Source organism: Canis aureus, chromosome 11 (assembly GCF_053574225.1).
Source record: "Canis aureus isolate CA01 chromosome 11, VMU_Caureus_v.1.0, whole genome shotgun sequence".
NCBI lineage: Eukaryota > Metazoa > Chordata > Mammalia > Carnivora > Canidae > Canis > Canis aureus.
Genome location: NC_135621.1, coordinates 61,777,776 through 61,801,562, shown reverse-complemented (window position 1 = coordinate 61,801,562; position 23,787 = coordinate 61,777,776). Strand labels below are relative to the sequence as shown.

The 23,787-nt window shown below is 36.9% G+C and overlaps 2 protein-coding genes across 27 annotated transcripts in view; one reads left to right on the top strand and one right to left on the bottom strand.

The window, feature by feature from the left end:
* LOC144324197 (uncharacterized) overlaps window positions 1-23,787 on the top strand; it is a 258,348-nt gene that overhangs the window by 5,165 nt on the left and 229,396 nt on the right. For 8 of the 12 annotated variants that reach the window (XR_013389647.1, XR_013389639.1, XR_013389640.1 and 5 more), the window contains one exon: window positions 19,359-19,442. Coding sequence is in view for 2 of the 12 variants with exons in the window: in XM_077915491.1 (XP_077771617.1) it covers window positions 19,359-19,442 (84 nt within the window). In the remaining 10 variants the exon portion in view is untranslated. Of the gene's footprint in view, window positions 1-19,358; window positions 19,443-21,128; window positions 21,352-23,787 lie in introns of all 12 variants that reach the window. The other 4 variants (XR_013389648.1, XR_013389646.1, XM_077915492.1 and 1 more) reach the window with 2 other exon arrangements.
* The window catches only part of LOC144324194 (uncharacterized), a 580,701-nt gene that overhangs the window by 478,436 nt on the left and 78,478 nt on the right, over window positions 1-23,787 (bottom strand). The window lies entirely within an intron of this gene.

Sequence of the window (23,787 nt, the reverse complement as noted above, 5' to 3'; positions counted from 1 at the left end):
ATTAATGCACTCCCCATTCATCCAATATGCTTCCTAATTGCTTTTCTGTACATAATAATGTGGCACCTGCTGCTCAACATTGCAAACGCATCAGGATTTCTCCAAAGTCAAACAGCTCTGCAACTGGCCCTCTCCCAGTGATAAATGTAGAGCACTGTATCACGCACAGTTCCTGTCAGTGGCATAATTAAAATTTTATACTTACAGAAAAAGATAGTAAACAATCAGTTCTTAAATGGATTCACAAGAGGAACTCTTGTTACAGCCAACTTTATAATTAGTATGCATCATGTACTGCTAATATATCCATGACAAGAAAATAGGAAAAAAATTAGAAACTTGAGTTGTTCCCTTTAATGCCATGTGAAAGAAAGAGAGAGAGAGAGAGAGAGAGAGAGAGAGAGAGAGAAAGAAAGAAAGAAGAAAGAAAAGAAAGAGAGAGAGAGAGAGAGAGAGAAAGAAAGAAAGAAAGAAGAAAGAAAGAAAGAAAGAAAGAAAGAAAGAAAGAAAGAAAGAAAGAAAGAAAGAAAGAAAGAAGAAAAGAAAAGAAAGAGGAGGGAAGGAGGGAAAAGAAAGAAAGAAGACAGTTGACTGTTGCTGTATTAATTGTATTATGAGCCTTCTCTTATGTTGGCATAACTGTTTCTTCTCTGTAACTTGTCTGTGGTTTCTCAAGTGGCAATTAGAACAAAATTAGAAATTAGAATAGAGAAAACTTTTGTATGGACACACACCAATGAAAGCATGACCCCAAATTCCATTTTTGTGTAGCGCAAGGGTCAGAAAACTTAAGCCCACTGGCCAAATCCAGCCCACAGACTGTTTTTGTAAGGCCTATGAATTGAGAATAATTTTTACATTTTTAAATGTTGGAATCGAAATCAAAACAAAAATAGCATTTTGTGATACATGGAATTATGTGAAATTCAAATTTCAGTGCCCATAAATAAAGTTGCATGGTAACATAGCCAAGTTCATTCATTTATGTGTCATCTATGGCCACTTTCTTACTACAAGGACAGAGTTCAGAAGTTTTAACAGAGACTGTTTGGCCTGCAAAACCTCAAATATTTCCTGTTTGGTTGTGTTCAGACAGATTGCTGACCCTTTACTTAAGGCATTTGTACTCTACAAGGCAATTGGAGTGGGTAGTTATACATACATGTGTGCACACATAAATAAAAATTAATGGTCAATGAGACAAAAGTAGGGTTACAGCAGGCTTACATCTGTATGTGTGCATGTGTGTGTGTGAAAGGTTAAAAATTATAATTCTAAGTATAATTAAAAATTAATGTCTGAGTTGTGATAAAAATCAAATTATATTAATTATCTATCTGGGCTTTTCTTTTGGTCGTAATTATATTTTGCAAAATCTAGCACTTCTCTTTTGAATCTAAACATTTTATGTTCCTATGTCTGTGAAGAGTCCATTTATCAAACAACAAAGCAACCAAAACAACAAGATTTACTTTTGGCTACCATTTAATGTTGAAATAGGAGAAGATTTAGTAAAATATCATCACTTGTTTAAGTCTCTTAGCTCTCCTTACAAAATTATGACTAATCTAAAAAAAAGTTATTTGAAAAAATTACTTAGAACTACACACGAAGGCGCGCGCGCGCACACACACACACACACTGCACTTAAATACACAAATGAATGCTCATAAAATCTGAGTAAGGTCTATGGATGGTATCAACCTCAGTTTCCTGGTGTTGATACTGTACTGGAATTACGTCAGATGTTATCAGTGGGAGGTTAAAGGGTATATATATGGAATCTCTCTGTATCAGTCTGGCAACTTTGGTGAATCAATAAGTATTTCAATGAAGGTTTTTTAAAACCTTATTTGAGAACAAAGATCTCTGGGCAATGGATTGGCTCCTCTACCTGACATGAAATTATAGTGTATCCAGATTTTTAAAAAATTGACAAGGAAAAGGAAAATAACAATAGAGATAAACAAACAAATAGATCTAAGGATTAACACATTTTCCATACATATATAGGAAATGAGGCTGAAACAAATCAATCAGTTTGATTTTTCTCTAGTGAATATAGTGGGAGGTGGGAAAGGGGGCAGGGAACCAGCCAAGCAGATTATTTGGTTTGGTGGACAAAGTTGTCTAGCTGACCATTTTGCTTCACGTGGGCTGTCAAGCATTCCTTTTCAGTACGTCCAGCCTGCAGGGCCCAGTGACTATTTCTTTGCTCTTCTTTTCACATCCCCCAGGCACATTCCTATTGGCCAGAACCTTTCCCTTATTGTACAATTACCATCTTTTACATCTAGATGAAAATCCTTTTCTTCACAGCTGAAAGCTGAAAGAGAAGGGAATTTGAATCTAGAGGATTTTAACTTGCTTTGCTTCACTAGGAAAGCATGCCCCATACGATGTAGTACCTTTTAAAAATTGCTGTTCCTTTGAGCAAATAGTATTAATTCCAACACTTTTTAAAGGAGGGGGAGAACTACCTGTGAATATAAATAAAGTGACAAATTCCACAACTAAAGATCTCAGGGAGATTAAGGTCTAAATCAGAAGCACAGATGCAGACAAAATAATTTGTATCATGAATGAAAATGTTACACACTAAACTCCTAGGAAAAACAAAACCTTTTTGAAGATAAAACTGCATAAAAATTGCTGATATGAGTGAGGAAATAAAGTGTGTTTTTAGTTTTCATGGCAGGAAGAAGATGAGATTCATTTTTACACCAGCTCCACAAAGGCTTGCTAGCAACCTGCTTAGAATACAATAGACGAGATTTAAATTTTCTTTTCCTTTACGTGGTTTGCTCATTTGCATGCTAGGCCCCAGAATGGTCTTCTCTCTCTCTGCCATTTCACAGAAACACTGGGATCTGAACGCTGGGAGCAAACTGAAAGGTTCAAGGGTGCTTGTGAGTTCAGCATAAAGCTCTTTTATCAATGTATTTGCAAGGGAAAAATGTAGTCCTTTCCCCACTTCATTGGGCAACTTTTCCTTTGAGGGACAGCTTCAAAAATCTCCCCGGAACACCTTTCAGCCCAGAAAGTGCTCTGGATTCCTCAAAACACAGAAGAAACTCACCATGGGGATTGCTAATGAACAAAGACAAAATTAGTGTTGGTTTAGAATGATTTTTAGAAAAAGGATCACTCTACCTTTCTCCCATCCCTGTGTCAGTTTCTCAAATTTCTTCATTTAAAATACTATACATGGCTGTTATTCAAGCTTACAACAGAGTCCAAGGGGTGCAAGACATTGAAGGAAAGGAATAGCCGACCTTTTCTCATCCATTTTAGGATAATCAAAGTGTATACAAATATCACAACTATCCAATCCCGTGGCTAATAATTGAAAAGAAGAGAAGGAAATAAACACGAGACACTTAGTAGCTTGAATAGGAAATATCAATCCAATCCAATGATTGCCGTCAGTTTTTCAAGCCTGAAAAGCACATTCTCATCCTAAAAAGACATACTGTACATGAAGAGAAATGCTCCCTCATTGCAATATAAAGATCTCAGATGCGATGCCCAATGAAATAATAAAAACACTATATTCATCAACAGTCTTAAAACTGCACTGCACGTTATTCTGTTACAGACAGACAACTGTTCATAGGAGCTGAAAGAGGTAGAGATGGCATTCCTATGTAAATAAGAGGGAGTGGTGCTGGAGTGTTGTTTTTTCCAGCATTGCTAGAGCCCTCACAGCAGGAAATGTTTTATTGTAATGCAAATGTATTTGATTTCCTCCAAAATCCCCTTTCACTGTCTTTCCTGTCTGAATGTATCATCACACCATATTTGCAATTCTATTAAGCACCATTTTATATTAGCCTAATTTACGTAACCTGCCTAATAGGAATCGGAAATGTTACAGTTATTTTACTGGATCCAATTAGTATTTCATTGTTTTAGCCTGAGCACAATATTGTACAATAGTCCTCAATACTCAGCTAAATGGAATAGGATGTACTCCACGTAATACGATAAATGGAAGCATATGTTTTAAGCTAATTAAAACGCAGTTAAAACCTGCCTGAACTGAAACCAATTGCATCCTTTAATATCTGGTGAGTGACTATTTAAAAAAAAAATCTAATAATGAAATGTCATATCATGGTGAACTTAAGAAAAAAACACAAAAGTTAAGTACTGAAAATAGCTGGACTAAATTACTAGGGGATTGTTTCCTGGAAACGCATTTTCTCTTTTTATATGTCACACAGTGAAGAAGAGTGCGTTTTCCCAAGTTAAATACACAAATTCACAAAATGTGTAAAATTATTGGCTTAAATATATCAGTTAACAAGAGGGTGGGGGAATATTTTTCAGTATTCCTAGAATTAAAAATACAGTATGTTATCCTTTCTTATTTTATTATCTGTTAAATTTTAAAAACTGCATGAAATATTGCTTTTTGTGCATTTATGAAATACTATGTTTAGAAAAAAAGCTACATGATCTCAAATTAAGAAAATTTTGCAACAATGGTCAATTTTACAAGTGTACCAAAGGGAACAGGAGTATATCATTAATTTTATGTGCTATAGAGTGTAATGACTGATATGTTGTATCAAAATTATGAAAATAACAATAGTAATCACTGTAGTTAACAACAGTATGAATAAATATAAATAATACATATAATTCCTTATAAAACAGGAAAATTTTTTTTCACTAATTTCACAATTTTGCTACTGAATTCATATTGAGTTGTTATGCTGTTTTTATCTTGATACTGTTCCCCTAAGAAACACAGACTCTATTAAAATATAAGTAGGAAATAATCAACTTATATCCAGGAGGAAAAAACACTGAGTGGCACATAACCCAATTAAAAGCCTATTTGCTTCTTAGTTCTTATATGGACACCTCTCAAACCCCATTCCAATGAAGAGAAAATAGGTTTTTAAATTGCGGCTTTGCCAAAAATAACTTTCAGAAAAAGAAAATAGGTACAAGAGGGTTTTCATACATTAAAGAGAGACAAAAAGTTTAATGTTTAGCAAAACATCAAATGCAGTACTTGGTGAAAAAAATCTTATTTTTCACACTGACAATGAGAAACAATACTAAAGTGAACACCCGGGCCGACTAGAGATTTTTAATGGTAATATTATGATGGTTGCACTAAACAGGAGAGTGTGTTTTATGTCATTTCTTTCGACTTTGCCATTAACTCCATAACAGCTGGCATCAAATATACTAAATTGTGATATAATGAGCTTGTATATTGCTAGCAATTACAGAGTTAAGTTGAATAAATCCTTAGAGTACAAAATAAGTGTGCTTTCCACCTGACAATAAATTAAAGGTGACACCTGCCTTAATTCAAAATTGCCTAGGATCATATATAAAAATCAACAAAAAATACTGTGATTGAAACCACATCTCAAAATTTGCCAGCTTTGACTATATCCATTTCATATATGTTTATGACATCTGTCATCTCAATCTATTATTTAAACACTTCTTATGCATTGCTGAGTTGTGAGGTATGTTTGTGATCACTATACTTCTGAATTTGAAAGCCCGGATTGTCAATGCTATTTATCTTGGTTTTCTTGTCAATATATATATATATTTAAACAGAAACTAGATATATAATATTCTTTTAAAGTATGCTACCAAAGGATCTATGCCTTTAGAAAAAAATACCATTAATTGTCTGAGGACTAGACTTTTTGGATGCTGCTGGTTACCATATAACCATCACTTATTCAGTAAAACTCATACATGTGGTGAAATTAATTTTTAATTAATTTTGGAAAAAATGTATTTTATAAAAACATTATTTGGACCATAGATTAGCAGACTATGTCCAAAAGGAATTCAGGTGGCAGCTGCAATTAGAGACTCAGACAACCAGGGGCTTGGGTTTATCTGTCAGCATAAAAACACCTTATGCAAAATAGAGAGGGATGGGACAGATACCACTACAGGACACATCTCTACACACGCCGTTATACACTTATAGACATATACAGAGCAAATATTGAAAGTTAAATTTAAGAGTCATGGAGCCTTATAGATTCTGTGGAGCTGGAAGTGATCCCAAGTAGTGATTAGAGGCAGCCTTTTGGTATCTAGGAGGGAAATAAAACTATCCCAACTGACAGTTATATTTTTCCCTTCTGAATATTTTCAGGGTTGGAAACAATATATTTTAAGAGGTAGCTCCTTTTCTAAAAATGTGGCATATTCCCATCTTGAACACTCCATATCTCAAATGAATCTATTTATGCACCCTAAAATCTTTTGGTGATCTGGCGGGTGTAAGGCCATCTTAAAAGATAATACAAACCTTAATATTTCCATCCCAACAAAGCAGGCTGCCTGCTTGGGGCCATTGACTAACCTCATCATTTCCTATAGAATAAATTTTGTATTATTGGGTATAAAGGAACAGACTGACATAGATCTAAACTGTGGAAATCAAATCAGCCTTAAAGAAACTAAGCTTGTTTGCAGGCCAGAATTTAAACTAACGTGGAAATTACAAAATATAACAATTAACAATTACTTTCTTAATTGACAAATTCTCAGAACTTGAGTGGGGGGAAGCAAAGTTGAAAATCTGAGGTCTAAAAAAATGTTTCTCAGCCATATCTATACCCTACGGCAAAATCAAATGCAAGACACTCAATTCAGAATCCTCAAGCCTTTCTCAGTTAGCTGTGCATTGATTCCAAAGGATTAGCTTATGTGGTGACCAAAATTGATGGCACAGATGGCTAAAATGACCACAAAGACAGATTTGGGGATATTTATTTGCAAAGCTTTTACTCATGCACGTGTTCAAAGATATATACATTTTGCAACCACAGATTGACTGAGACAGGATCTATAGACAAAAAACAATAAGGGAGGGGTGTTGTTAATGAGAATTGCTTCTTTATCAAATGGTCTTTACCTGTTCAATATTGCAGAGAATTTTAGAACAACCTAAACTCTTTTGCTTACCCAGAACATCTCAGAATTACTTCTCAGAACATATATCTCTCATTTTTCTTACTTTGCAACTTTGTAATGCCACGGTGTTAAAAAATCCTCCTCTTTCTCCACCTCCTCCTCAACAACAACAACAAAAACAATATTTTGGAGGAAAGAGAAAAATCATCTCTAATTGACTTGGAAATGAGAGGTCAGTGCTGGAATCTGAATTTATAAAAAGTGTACCAAGATATGTCTTACATGATTAAATAATACGTTGATCAAAATACCCATTAATCTCTTGATTGTAAATAACATGAATTTCTCCTTTACTTCTAACTCCTAAAACTATATGAAACCCCATGGACTGTCATTCCTTCTTTCAGTGGCCAAAGCTTCAAATGAGCCAGACCACTTTACTTTTGTCCTGGGTGGGATGTGGATTTGTGGGCAGATGACAAGGTGCTAATGAGGAGCTAATGTCCCTGCAGCTGGCAAACTGCCAACCTCAGGATGGGAGGATTAGAGCATTTGTCTGCATTAGCCCTGGACAAAGGAAGGAGGGGCTGGGGGAAAGCCAACTCCAGGTTGAATAACTTGACTCACATTGGATTCTATGTCCCATTCCTAAGGTAAGGGGCTATTTCAGGATAATTACGCACTTTTCCTAGGTGGCATGGCAAGTTCTCATGTGGATACACTTGACTTGGTTCTCATTCTGGAATAAATTAGTTAGAATAGGCAAGTTCAGAACCTGTCCCACCTCATCACCAACTCAGGATATAATCATATTAATGAGGAACCAGGTGAAACTTCTTGTCCACATTATATTCATTTATCATAAACGTAAAGTTAGTTTATACAAGTGTCTAGCCAGATCACCTCTTGAATTCAAAATTTATTTTTAAAAGAGAAGGGCACTTTATTTTCTAATTTTGCCATCAAAAATTCACATCATGAGTTTCTAAGCCAGGCAGCTGATTGGAAAAAAAACCCCAGAGAGACTTGATATTTCAATAGAATCATACTACCTGAGCAGAATACAGCTGAGGTGCTTCCACCTGGGCCATTTTCACCCAGGTCTCCCCAACGTTCATTTCAATAACAACTATCCCTGTTACATTTTAAAAATCTCACCTTTATGCTTATTAATGTGTATTTTCACGTACATAAAGAAAACAAAGAAGGTTTTTAATGGAAATAGAGGTTTGGTGGGACAAAACAAATACTTTCTTTTTCTGGAAATGATTTTAAAAAACACGAAAGTAAATATCATTAACACGTTAAATGATAATCCTAAAGTGCACGCACATTAAGTTAGATCATATAATTTTAATTTTAAAACATTTCATCTTTTATAAAGACACATGAATATGTGCTCATAATATTTACTTTAGATATGTATTCTATATAAACTCACTGCCTCATTCATAGTGGTACAGATTTTGAATTCCCTGCCTGATTTACCAAGGATCACGCCATGTATGTGCTCCTAGCCAAGCCTAACCTCAACACACACACATCCACGAACATGTCATAGATGCTCCTGCTATAAACATGATCCACAAGAACTACTGCATCAGCCTTCTAACTGTAATCCTGAATTCGACTCTTGCCCACTTATTCTCCACACAACAGCCAGTTGGAAGCAGACCAGACTGCATCCCTACCTGCAAGGTCTGTCCCTGGTCTGATCCCCACTCCTTTCCACCCTGTGAACCAGGCTTCAACTCCCCTAGGGATCTTCTCAACAAGACACATAGTTTCTACATCAGGACCTTTAGGAGTACTGTGCAGTGCTCTTGGAATGCTCCTCTATCCAGAGTCAGCCCAGAGGCTTCCTTTTCAATCTTCAAATCTAAGCTTGACTGTCCCTCAAAGAGTGACCCCTGTCTTGCTCTGATCACTCTGTCAGTAGGATATTTCTCCTTGCACTTCTTGAGCTCAATACTTTTTTCACTCTCAACACTTGAACACGATGTTTATTTCTTTCACAGCTCTTTTATTTGCTTTTGTTTGCCTATTTTCCCTACTAGAACCACGTGAGCCTTCCTCGCCGATGTATCCCCATGGCCTGGCACATCACCTGTACTCAGTACATACCGAATAACTATTCAATTAATGAGTAAATATAAGGTATTGAGTAAGGTCTAAAATATTTTAGGATGGAAGTTTTAAGTATATTACCTATAAAGACAATTTTATTTTAGATGTTGGAAAATAGTTAAGTTTTAGATGAACGAAATACTTTGTTCAGTTACTTCATACATTATGATGCCACTTAATTGCTAAACTGGCATCCAGTATCCTGCTGAGGACTCTTTTTGAACTTCTAAGATAAAACTGTGTAACAATAATAGTATCAACTGAGTAACTTTCAAAGCACTTGTATTAACTCATTTAACCACCACTTTGAAGATAACAAAATGGAAGCACTGAGCAAATTGTGTTACCTGCCTGGGGACATACAACCTGGAAGTAGCAAAGCTGAGTTTGAATGCTGGCATTCTAGTTGCAGAGACCATGCTCATAAACATCACAATATGTTGTCACCCATATTCTCGTGTGCACAGTGGCCACCTTCAACAGATTGTCCAATGGCCCTAGGCCCTTGTTCCACATACACATATGGAATAAATGGGAGGAAAAATATAAGAAGAGGACTTATAGAATCGCGTCTCAGCTCCAGTTTGGGGTGGTTGGTTAAACAATTTCCTTTTTTCAGAGGGATCTGAATTTCAAGCTCCTTCTTACCCTCTCACCACACTGCATAAAATTTTGCTTTGTTTGTAGCATGTAGTCCACCTTCTGGCACCTTATGATGTCTGGCTTCCTCTGGCCCTGGCTATACTCGAGCATTCACAGCTCTCTATTTCTCAAAAAGATTCTTACCAGGAAAAGGTCAGCTAATATTGGTTAGGTTGCTACCTTTGACCATAAGCAAGGAAAATTGAAGTGTATACTAGAGCAAGGAAATATAATATGGGAACAACTGCCTACAGGGCTTCACAGACCTCTGCGTGTATGTGCAGGTGGGTGTGCGTGCGTGCGTTTGTGCGTGCAACCTTCAGAACATGACTCATACTAGTTGAAGAAAGGGCCTTAGGAAACACAAACAAGGGACGCCTGGGTAGCTCAGCGGTTGAGCTTCTGCCTTCAGCTCGGTGTGATCCTGGAGTCCCAGGATGGAGTCCCACATCCCGCTCTCCGTAGGGAGCCTGTTTCTCCCTCTGCCTCTCTGTCTGTCATGAATAAATAAATCTCTAAAACACACACATACACACACACACACACACACACACACAAATTTTCAACAAATATTTGAGGGTCAAAAATGCTTGTGGTAAATAACAATTTACTCCTTGAAATCAAAGGCAGGTGTGATCCCACATGGAGATTGTGATAGGGTTCCGGGTAGGCCACCTCAGAATGTGCCACTTTGGCATATGGATTACCCTGGGCTGGAGACATTTAAGGCCTAACAGATTCAAAAGGAGCTTTTACCTTACCCTAAACTGCCTAAAAAGATTTCAACAGGGACCTGTACCAGGAAGAGAGCTATTATCAGAGATAACTTTTTTTTTTTTTTTTTGCCTCAGAAAGACTTATTTGTGCCAAAGCAAACATTTGTTTATCAAGCATTTGCTCTTCCCATCTTCCCATGAATTGTCTTCCTCCCTTTTGCAGTCCCAGACACCCACCCTCTTCTCCTTTATATGCCTCAGTTGAATGACTGCCTGAGAGCCTCTTATGTTTTTGTGGGGTTCCGATATATAAGAAATTAAATTTGTTTTTCTCCTGCTAATCTGTTTTATGTCAATTTAACTATTAGGCTGACCAAAGAATCTAGAAAGGAAGAATGAAAAAGTTTTCCTCCTCCACAGTTGCAAAATATCAACCAGATTACCAGCCTAAGCACATGAATTGGCTCTGCAGGAATTTTGCAAAGGCAGAGATAGACTAGCTCCATTATGATGGTGAAAACTGGTATGATAAAGGAATGAGACATAGTAGCAATACCCCAGAGAAAATATTTTTTCAATGTATTACTTTTACTTTCCTCACTCATGTATAGGATCTGATGAACAATGAGTGTAGACTGCAAAAATAATGAACTGAGTGAATGTGGATAATATCGGAGTTAGCTGATTCCAATGGGTGGCTAATTTCATACACCATTTAGATTCTAATAGTATTAATCTACCTTTGACCCCTTGGCTGACCCTTTCCTTCTGTCAGAAAACTTTTTCTTAAAAGGTGGGATGGTAAATATTTCAGGCTTTGCAGACCATATCATCTCTGTCACAACTACTAAACTCTGCCATTGTGATGCAAAGCAGCTCTAATGCAGTAAAATAGACAACAAAAAAGAGCAGATAATACAGAAATGAATGAGTGTGGCTGTGTTCCAATAAAACTTTATTTTTGGACACTGAAATTTGAATCTCATATCATTTCCATGTGTCATGAAATATTCTTATTTTGATTTTGTTTCAACCACTTAAAAATGTGAAAACCATTCTTAACTCACAGGCTATAGAAAAACATGTGGAGAACCAGATTTGGCCCAGAGGCCATAGTTTGCTGACCTCTATCTTCTATTATTACAGAAACAAATAAACAAAAAACTCTAGAAGGAACTTTTTAAAGGAGGTCTCTTGGAATACCAGACTTTTAAAAATAAATTAACCATATTCCTTATATTTGAATGTCATTTTTAAGCTTTTTATTCAAGTATATACATAGAGAAAAGTACACAACTTGATGAATATTCACAAGCCAAACACAATCATGTAACTAGCATGCAGATCAAGAAAGAAAACATTATCAGCATCCAGAAACTCCCCTCATGCTCCTAACTTGTCAGCCACCACCACTACCCCCATTCCAAGGGTAGCCACTACTCTGACTTCTAAATACCCAAATTAATATGCTGTGGGGTTTTGTGGGGGTTTTTTTGCACTTCATATGGTAGTTTACTTTTTAAAAATAACTAAAACAATGTTGTAGGATGAAGTATGGTTGTATAATAAAAAACACAATTAGCTGCTGTAACTGAAATGTATAATTTTGAGACCACATAATCATAGACTCTAGAAATGTAAGAGATTTTACAAAACATCCATATTTACACCCTCATATTACACAAAAATTTCAAAGTAACATAACTAATATATTTATAATTCAATTGTCTATCCAAATATTAGTTAGATAAGCATTATGCACATATGCATGTGGTCAAAATCTATACATCAATAATATTATTGACAGTAAAATAATAAATTAAATTTCTGGTCACACTATTATTGTCAAAGCTAATATCTCCCTCATTTTCATTACATAATTGACAAAGCATTGAGTTTTTTTACACTGAACATCTAAGACTAGCCAATACTTTCAACTATTGGCACTGCTAATGAAGATGAAGTTCTTTACAACAACTCACAAATGATTAGCCTTCACGATAAGGTGAAACTGAATAATATTTAATGATTTTATTAACTATTTTCTTTTGCTATATATATCAAGATATGTTCATGTTTTGGCTGTAGTATTAACTAAATGTAAAATAACACCTAATTTTACTGAAATTAGACAAAAACTTTTTAAATTTTTTTTAAGATTTTATTTATTTATTTGAGAGAGAGAGAGAGAGAGAATGAGCAAAGGGAGGGAAAGAGGGAAAGGGAGAAGCAGACTCCCCCCTGAGCAGGGAGCCCGATGTGGGACTCGATCCCAGGACACTGAGATCATGACATGAACCAAAGGCAGACTCTCAACTGACTGAGCTACCCAGGTGCCCAGAACAAACACTTTTTTTAATAGGAATACACCAAAATTGGGCATTTTAACAATCTTAGAGCGGAAATCTAAAAACTATGTGCTGCATTTCCAAACCATGATACAAATACAGGAGCAAAGTTAGACAAAAGGTAAGATCTGGAGCAGTTTTCTTTCTTTTTTAAAAATTATTTTTAAAAGATTTTATTTATTTATTTGAGAGAGAGAGGCATGAGAGAGCACACAGGTGGATGGGAGGGGCAGAGTGAGAGGGAGAAGCGGACTCTCAGCTGAGCAAGGAGCCTGATGCAGGGCTTAGATTACGACTTGAGCCAAAGGCAGACACTTAACCAACTGAGTCACATACGTGCACCTTTTTCTTCTTTTTTTATAAAGATTCATTCATTTAATTGAGAGAGAGTTTGATTTTGTTTCAACCACTTAAAAATGTGAAAACCATTCTATAAAGATTCATTTTATAAAGGTTCATTTATTTAATTGAGAGAGAGAAAGTGCATGCACAGAAGCAGGGGAGGGGGCAGTGGGAGAGGGAGAGAATCTCACACAGGCTCCCCACTAAGCATGGATCCCATGATCCTGACATCATGACCTGAGCTGAAACCAAGAGTAGGATGCTCAACTGACTGAGCCACCTGGGTGCCCCTGGAGCAGTTTTCTAACACCATTTTATACAGCTCCCCATACGGTACCTCCCCCAAGCCCCGAAAGTGAATGTTTTCACCAGAAAGGTATTTTATACTAACAGGATCTGAAAATGTTTTATGAAGAAAAATTAAAACATATTTAAGTGTAAACAGCAATGCATATTATATCCTGAAATAACTCATTAGTATTTCTAAGTATAAAAATAGTCTAATCCAAAGATTCAAACAAGATTGGGTAATCCTAAACAAGACTGTTCTATCTTCACTTTGTGACAAAGCTCTTGCTTTGGGACCTTGACCATGGCAAATTACCTTGAACCTCAATTTCCTCATCTATGATGTGATATTGCGAAGTTTCTTGCCAGTTCTAAAAATATAACTATTCTAAGAACAAGAAAGTAATTAACATCCAAGCAAAAGAATGTCTTCTTTCCCGAAATGCCTGAATATAGCATAGTTAGGAAAGAATTAAAGTTTGAAAACAATTTTCCTGAAATGTTATGAGTTTCTTTAATAGTTCAGAGGCTAAATATTAAAACACTTCAACATTAAGAAATGAATGTTTTAAATAGTAAAAATACATTCCCCACACAGGAAGTTAAACTTTCCAAACACTGGCCAAAAAACTTTATCAAGTCTACATCTTTTAAAAGTGAGACTTCTGTGGCTGGCCCCTACCGATCAGTATAAATTCAATCCAATTTAAAGCCCGGTAACAATGTGGGCAGTCTCAGACTATTACTTTCAATGGGATTGAGTCCCTAAGGATGGCAACGACTGAGTCCCATTGAAAGTAATGGAGTAAGCAATCACATGCCATTACTTTCAAGGAGACACAGTTTCTACAACCCATAATAACTTGGTAATATAAATCTGCACTGACTCATCAGCATGAAGAATGAAAATGCAAAAGAATTTCAAAGTAGCAAATGTGCATCCTGAGACCAAAAAAAAAAAAAAAAAAAAAAAATCCTTTCTCTTTTGCACCCATAACTCATCAAAGGTAAAACATATTTTAGTGGAGCTAGGAAGTTCCAAGAACTCGGGGTAAGGCAGCATGGATCCTAGGAACAGGATCCTGACCTTCACACATTTCCCTTTGAGCAACTGTTAACATGCTATTGAGTGCTGTCCAGAATTACATGCCTGTTTTGTGCCCTTTTCATTCCTACTTTTATTTTTAAGTATTGGTAGTTTAGAGGAGAATAGTTTTTACCCTTAGAACCACAAATGGTTAAATTCATTATAAATGAGCCGTTTCCTTCTGTCTTTCTTAATACATATGTGCTGATTTCCCCAATAGGTAAGGAAATCCAATCTTGATTTCTCTCCATATGACATTCAGATAAAATTCCAAGAAAACCTGTGTCTTAGAAATAAGAGAGTTTGCCAAGATTTCCTCATTTCATTCCTTTTAGCTAGAAACTAGTTTTGAGCAAGACATTCACTCTTCATACCTCTCCTCAATCCTAATCTCTCAACCGGTGAGAGCAAGATGAACAAGTGACTGGGGCTACTTAGATTAAGTTTAGCTGAGGTTTCTTTTATCAAAGAAATGAGCAGAGAATCTGAATTGAATAAACACTTGCAAAGCTGTATCTAGAGGCATGTTAGTAAAGTTTAACATCTAATTCTCAGGGAGGAAAAAAATGCTTCTGACTGTAGCATTTTGCCAATTTTCCTGGTGTAAATACTTCTACCATGGGTGATTTCATGTTACCAACATGATGATCCTAAACGAAAATTATGGGAAAAACTGTGCAGTAGCACACCATTAAATAGTTATTTCACCATAAAGATACAACAGATGCAAATGACTTCAAGACTACAGATAATAATAAAATGATATAAAGTAATTAAAAGGTGATGAATCTTGAGTATCTATTATTTTTATTTTAAATATAACTAATTTGACTTTAAGTTATAATTTAATTTTTAATAATGACTGTGTTAAACAATAGACTTACAAAATTCCTGACAATCTAAAAATTGGCTCTTGGGAGCCAGGACCAGCCCCCAGAATATCCACTGGGTGCTTTTCTTTTAAATTTAGGGCAGTCAAGTTGACAGTATGCCAAGGATCACAAGGGACTTGCAAATCAGTGTAGACTTACCAAAGTTGTCCTTAGACCAGTGGGATCTATCCGAAGTAAATATCCAAGTGTACTGCAAATTCTGAAAAGTCATATGCAACTTCTTGTTACATGATTCAACCTGTCTGCTGCAAATGAATTAAGGTTTTTATCTAAAAATTTTGATGTGGGAAAGGCATTTGACTCAGACAAATTCAGGTTTATCTCCACTCCCCTTTGTTATGTGTGTGCCCTTGGTTTATTTGTTTTAACATTTTTATGACTTAGCTACCCCATTTATAAATGAGGCTAATAATAGATTATATATGGACAATTATAAGGACTACAACCAGAATTTTTCTCAAATCCTTAGCTTTCCAAATACCACAACAGTATATAATTTCCCTTATGAAATGCAATAATGTAAGTGAAAAAAATTAGCAACTCCCTAAAACCCCTAATGATCTTATAAGTACAAGTTTTAAGTCATTTATGAAGCTATTAAAAAAAGTTCTACCATCTGTAATTTTTACAAGTTTCCTCTTTTATTTAAAGAACAACTTTTGACTATTTGAAACAGCTTCATGAGTCACTTTTTCTTCTGCTTTTTCAATACATATAGCGGATTCTTCAGTTACAGGTTTGAACTCCAGCCAAATGCAGCATTCTATTCTTAAATGTACCCAGAACTTCTAAGAGACATCATTTTACTAAACTTCATCGTGTCTACAACCAGCCCCTGACTTTCTCTAGGAATTTCACACACACACACACACACACACACAAAAGTAAACAAAATCATTTAAATTACAAAAACTTTTCCTTGATGAGAAAACAAAGACATGTGAAGGTGGGGATGTTATAAGATTAGCCAGGTGCATTCACTGTCTAGAATCTACCCCTGCATATTAGCCTCATAGGGAAATTTAGACTCTTTTCTCAGTGTAATAAAAAATCCTACATGCAGCAGACATTTTGGTGACTCATGAGGAGTCATAACTGAGTGTTTCACTTACAAATCCAAAGTTCCACTGACTGGAAGTAAGCTACCTGGCATGATTTTGAGTGTTAAATATGATGGTAGATGTGGCATACTGGGAATAATGCTTAGGTCTTAAATCTATCAGGCGCCTCCCCTTTGAGACTCCTCTGACACCGTAATGATTAAAGATGCCCCAGAAGAAGACAAAACATAAAGAGAAAGCTCTAGATTGCTTTCCAGGCCAATTTTAGACCCTTCACGTTGCAGGACATCAGCATGTCCATCACTCCTTAACATTCAGTTAAATGACAGCTCTAAAGAAAGGAAAAACAAAAGCCTCTCCTCAGGGAACCTGTACATGCTTCCATTAACTCATTTCTGAATTTTTCCTTTGCTTTTGCTAGATCGTTCCCACAACTTATCCCCCAAAACTGGAGGGAAAAAATTGTTCCCTTTAGCAAATGTTTCTTGCTGCTCCCTCCCTCTTTCCTTCACTGTATTCTCATGGGGGCTCCACTACATATAGCTCCAGAACTTTCAATGCTCATGTCTCCACTGAATTTTTTTTCTCAAAGTTCTAGAGGCTGAGAGAACATCTCACAGTTCTGGATGAGAGTGCCAGCCAGATTGAGTTCTGCTGAGAGCCCTCTTTTGGGTCCACAGATGGTCATCTTCTTGATTTGTCCTCAATGGTAGAGACAGACAGACAAAGAGGTAGAGGGAAAGGGAGAGAGAAAGAGAGGAAGGGAGAAGGCAAGCTCTCTCCTGTTGCTTCTTATAAGGACCCTATCCCACCATGAGCACTCCCACCTACATGACTGAATTACCTCTCAAAGATCCTGCTTCCTAATACCATCCCACTGGGGGTTAGGTCTTGACCTATGAATGTGGGGAGGACACAAATATGTAGTCCATAATACCTACCTTCTACTTGTACTCTCCTGGATCCTTTGAAGTTCCCCATTTTTAATGACCTAGTACCCTAAGTTTTGCTGAGTATGCCTTACAATGTCCCCATGCTGGTCAAATTCTGGCTTTCTCTGGCAATGCCACATTGCTCAAAAGCCTAAAAAGTAAGTCAGCATCTCAAAAGGGGGGTAGTCCTGAGAGAAACGTCAAAATGGAAATATTTTTCTTAGAAGATTAATTTAAGGTAAATGAAGTGGGAAAAGTATCAGCTTTCCATTTTAGCATAGAAATCCTGTCTTGTGTTTCACAGGATGCCTGTATTCTGCCAAATACAGGCTTAGCCATAACTTTACCTTTAAAAGAACATATATGGGGCAACCCCAGTGGCCCAGTGGTTTAGTGCCGCCTTCGGCCCAGGGCGTGATCCTGGGGACCCGGGATCGAGTCCCACGTCAGGCTCCCTGCATGGAGCCTGCTTCTCCCTCTGCCTGTGTCTCTGCCTCTCTCTTGAATAAATAAAATCTTAAAAAAAAAATAAAAGAACATAAATGATTCTTAAGGAAAGCACCACCTAAGAGTCTGTTTCTATAAATTAAATGCATAAGGCCAAGGGAGACCTGACAGGCTCAGTCGGAAGAGCATGTGACTCTTGATCTCAGGGTCATGGGTTGGAGCCCCATGTTGGGTGCAGAGATTACTAAAATAATTTTTAAAAAAATTTAAAAATATAAAATATATGTATATGATCAGACCTTAGATGCTTGAAACAAAGTATTTCCTGGAATACATGCCCGTACTTAATAAATGTTTGTTGATTTATAGTACTAAATCACTTCACCATATGCAGAATATTCTGAAATTGAGGAATTTCTCCTAATCATTTTAGAGACTTTAAGGCTATATATCATAAAATTAGGAACCCCATGAAAGAATGTGAAAGTTAAAACATTCATTTCATCATGAGAGCTTAAAAAAGAAAAAGAGAAAAACTCTTTATTATTATTAAAATGAAATCTTATTCTAAACAACGAATATTTAGTTGTTAGTCAAGAAAAAAATCCCTACCCTTTCCCACCTAACTGGATCTCAGTCTTTCCTCCAGCCACCAAAACAGTTCCTTTTTGGTCACATGTTAAGCTTGCAAGTAATATTTTGGACGTGCTTTCTGGCATTAATCTATCCTTAGTATGTATGTGTTTCAAAGAAGTCCAAAGAATACAGTTGAATAATGGGGAGTAATTTAAATGGTGCATGCAAATTGTCATGAAAAATGAAGAGGGAATTATGTCAAAACAGAATGTTCACGGTATAATAAAAAAAGAAAGAAACAGTTTTCAATGCCTACTGACTTCTTGAAAAATATTTCTATCCCACCAGACTGAACTTTGAAGATGTCACCACTGCTTGTGCAAACTCTTAAAGGAGAGAAAATATCATACCTAGTGCTTGAAAATAAATATATTCTTTTGAGGAATATCATGAACAGTTTTTAGAAACTATTTTACCTATAGTGTTTATAAGCAATGGTTCTGGCAAGAGACACATTTGTATTCATTTTTGTATTCACTGTACAACCCTAGAATTTTGCCCCGTTGTCATCTCTAAAAACAGGCTCTGGACTATAGACAATTTTCACCATGAAAGTACCAGCGAGGTGATAATATCATCAACTAAGCACGGATAGGTTTAAACAAACTTGTTACAGCATTTCCATCTTAAGACCAGTCTCTCTCCTGTTTTCTTTTCTTTATTTGCTTCCATCTACAGAGCCTTCCATTTTTTTCTATGCTATATAAACCTCTATATTTTTTAGTATTCGTCAATAAAAAGAAGTCAGTCATTTCCTGAAGTGTTCCAAACAGCACAATCAAAAGGAAATGATAACAATAAACTTCAATGATTGAAATTTTTCTTGTATCTCTTTAAAAAATTGTTTTATCTTACAAATGCTGGGTCATAACACAAAATCCTGTTTGGTTAATAGTCATTTTCCAATATGTTTTTTTTTCCTTACAGGTATACCCATTTAACATGGATGAAGTTAAGAAAGAAGAGCAAAGGAATAAAGATGAAACAAGAGAGTAAGAGAAAGATTAAGAGGTTGAATATATTGCTATACCAACTAAAAAAAATAAATACATAAAATTTTTTTTAAAAGTTTGGTTATGATGGCATGTTAATCCAGTTCTTCCTAAGTGCATACAAACAAAACAAAAAAGAATTAAAATTAGTAGTAGAAACTTATTTTATGAGGATTATTACATAGAGCTGGTGATCTCATGGGCAAATCCAGTGCATTAGTACAGAATAGCCACAAAGTTTATTTTGTAGCTTTTGATAAAAGTTTATTTTGTCTCTCAGATGAATGGTGATCTTAAACCAAACCATATTTATATTTGGTAGGGAAGTGCCAGAGTTTTGTTGAGTGAGGAGAGGAAGCTGATTTAAATATGGAAATCTAGCAAACTGCAATTAACATGCGGAAACTCTACTGGATTTTTCAGAAAATGTGAAAGTCTAAAATAGCTATTTATCACTAAGTGGGATTTCCAAGGTAGGAATAAACGATAATACATAATATTGGTAGAAAATATTTAAAACATGTGTTCTTTCCTAGAGGGAGCTTCTGTTTAGTTTATTTTGTTTTGTTTTGTGGTGCATTTGGGTTGCATTCACCTTTCATAGCCTTTGGCAGGAGCTATGTTTTCCTCCAGAAGTTTGCAGTGAGTTTTCTGTAGTGTTTGATTATGATCTAGAAAGGTCTGTCCTGTTTCTTTGGGTGAAGAATCAGAGCATTCTCTTAGAGGATTCTGGAATCAGAGGATCAGGAAATCACATGGCAGGTTGTCCCCAGACCCAAGGCCGGGTCGTGGTTACAGCTTGTTAGTTACCCCACACACATACAGTAAGTGGAGGAAAAGATCCTACTCTAATAAAGTGGCAGCTACATCCCTCTCAAAATGACCAGAGTTTTTCTCTTGTGAATTCATTTCACAAATTATACAGACAAGTTTAACGTGGTCTCCAAATGGAAACAGGATGGTGAGACTCTAAAACCGTTTCTCACATGATGCACATAAAAAAACTGACTCTTAACTGTGCTTGAATCCTGTTCTCAGTGTCTGCAAACTATCCTCCCCTTGAAAATTCAGGATTCTTCCATTTGGTACCTCTGAAAACTGAAATAATCATAAGGTTTATTGTCTATGGTTTGCATATTTTAAGAAAAAATGGTAAATAAATCATCCATACATTAAGAATGATTACTAGCATGTTAGGTGGAATACAGAATTACCTTAGATATATTACACACAATGCTTTTCAGGACGGCAGCTAATTTCCAGCAGAAAGGTCATGCAAAAAATAATGTGATTAGAAGAGGTTGAAGGAAAAAAAATAGCCACATATTTGGACATAGACCAAATTCCCTTTTTGCCACTGTAACTGAAAACCATTGCTTCAATATTTAATGAAACGCTTATGCTGCAGCACCTGGTCACATTGTCAGCACTGCCTAACCACTGCCTCCCCCGTGGGTCATTACTGCCGCCATCTGAAAGGGGGCAAACTGTTCATCGATGACAATAATGCCAGTCTTTAAGAATCTACAGCTACAAAACAGCAGGAGACAGAGTTACTTTGGCTTTGATCTTGGGAAAAATGGCTGGGGGCAAAATGCTGTTTCCTACCATCAGAGACTATACAGTTAGCAATAATTCTGTAAGTCAAAGCCATTCACAGGACTCAACTTGGCTGCCCTGCTTTGCTTTCTCTCTCCCCTTGCAGAAAGCTAGCAGCTCCTGGTGAGAGATCCTTGTCAACAGGAAAACACTAGTTCACGCTACCCTGCTAATGATCCAATGCATCAATACCTCAAACAATCACAACAAGCAGATGTCCTAAGTTAATATAGACTTCCCTGGGATTTTCCTGGTGAAACACGGCTTTAAAAGGCATTAGTCTTTTGTCCTCACTAGAGAACGGCTAAATCCTGGCACCAATTCCTTGGGTATGTGAACCTCAGCCTAATGGAATTTAATTACTTTAGTGGTATTAATCATCTGTACAGTAGAGCAAAGAGTATTTTATTACCACTTTTAAGGGTTATCGGCACATTTATTTCAAATGAACTGTCAAACTACACTACGTGTAAGGCATGCCAGGTTTGAGTTCTGCAGCTCAGGTGAAAATAAATTTACAGTTTAAAACTCTTCCCCTATCATCAGCATCCCACCCATTAATAGTTGCAGCACATATGTAAGACTCTCAAAATTAAAAGAAATTAAGTGTTGAATTAGCTATTCATTTTTTACTCTCTGGTTTTATTCCTTATTCTAACCATTTTGACTACTCATTTGCAAAGGTTGCTTTATACCAAGGACCCCAGGAACACCAATTGGCATCAAATAGGCTGTGACACCATTACAGGCTTAGTTACAGAAAAGTGACGCTAATCTTTTCCATTATCAGGCAACAAGCACCAGCTCAATAATATAAGATTCCTCCAATTCACACCATGTAGCAAATGCTTTTGTTTTTGTTCATATTCAGGGAAAATGAATGTGTACTTCTCTCTCCTCTTGGTTGTTTTTAGCTCTATCTGAATTGTTCTATAAAGAACTCAAAGAAACTCTTGCATCATTTATAAAGCTCTCCTCCTGTGCTAAATAGATCCAAGAGTGTATTGCAAGATGCCAAACTCAGGTTAATTCTGTAGACTTCAGTAAACTTTCTGTTTGTCATAAAGCATTCTACAGAATTCAGGAACAGCAACCCAAAGAGTGGGGGGTGGGGGGGGCAGAATGCAGGACAAGGGTCCAGATACAAAGGTGGCCAGAGAACTCTTGGGGGGCTCTAGAAGCAGACTGTCTGTCTGGGCTTCAGTATCCCACACATTAGTTATGATACTGTGGTATAGCAGGTAATATATTTGGTCTTTGTCCCCAGTTCCTGGCACAAAGCTCCTTATACTCTTGGAATTTCCAGAGCAATAGGAGTGGTGCTTTTTTTTTTTTTTTAATCATTTACAAAAAAAACCCTTTTGATCTTATGCTTCTGAGGCAACTTTAGTGTGTGGATGTGTGTGTGTGTGTGTGTGTGTGCCTGCGCGCGCGCGCGCGTGCGCTTTAGTGTGTGTGTGGAAAGGGGGCGTGGCTGAGTAGCCTCAGGATGGGGCTGGTCACCAGAAAGACCAAGTATTTAGGAAGTTGGAACTTCTATAGCACCATCCAGGGACCTCTGGGAAAGGGGAGGGAAGAGCAGGGGCTGCAGAAGAAACTCTATAAAAACTCTTGAGCAACAAAATTTGATGAGTGCTTTCAGGTCTGTGGATAGGTGGAGGTGCCAAGAGAGTTGCTCACCTTGGGAGGGCATGGGGCCTCTGCCCTCTTCTCGCACATCTTGCCCTGTGCATCTGTTCCTGAGTTATACCTTTTTATAATGAACTGATAATCTAGTAAGTAAAATGTTTCTCTGAGTTCTGTGAGCTGCTCTAGCAAATTAATCAAACCCAAGGAGATGGTCATGGAAACGCCTGATCCATAGCCAGGAGGTCAGAAGCACAGGTGACAGGCATCTGAAGTGGGGAGGGAAGGCAGTCTTGTAGGACTGAGCCCTAAAGCAGTGGGATCTGCTGAGGTTATTACCAGCTAGTGTCAGAATTAATGACTCGGTGGTGTCGGGGAAACACACACAGATTAGAGATACCTTCGATAAATGATTCAACCTCCTCCGTTTCCTCCTCTGTAAATTGGGAATATAATCATAAGCTATTCTGAAGGTTCAAAGACAATATGTATAAATAAAATAATCTTAGCAGAACGCCTCGTATATAGTGAGCTCTGTTAGGTTGTTGTGATGATTATAAGGAGAATGTATAATACTTGAAAAGCCATATGTTTTGCTTCATCATGGCAGGCCAACATCATGTAGAATGAATTCCCAATGAATTCTTTTTTTTTTAAAGATTTTATTTATTTATTCATGAGACACACACACACAGAGAGAGAAAGAGAGAGAGAGAGAGAGAGAGAGAGAGGCAGAGACACAGGCAGAGGAAGAAGCAGGCTCCATGCAGGGAGCCCAATGTGGGACTCAATCCCGGGACTCCAGGATCACACCCTGAGCCAAAGTCAGACACTCAATCGCTGAGCCACCCGGGGGTCCCTCCCCATGAATTCTAATGACTTCTAAGACATCTTCATTTTTTCTTCCTCAACCCACCCCTCCCCCACCAAATTCCCCCGACCTGTTCCACATCCACCTGGTTAAGGCATTTCCACTCATCTTATTTCAGAGACATTCTGCAGTGTGAAGCAAATGAGAGCAATTTGTGACATGAGATACCGCATGTGCAAAAGACACATAATTAGTGTCAAAATGGATGCATTTGCTTTTTAAAGTCTATTTGTCCTGTGATTTCAAATGAATCAAGCTGCTATATCTC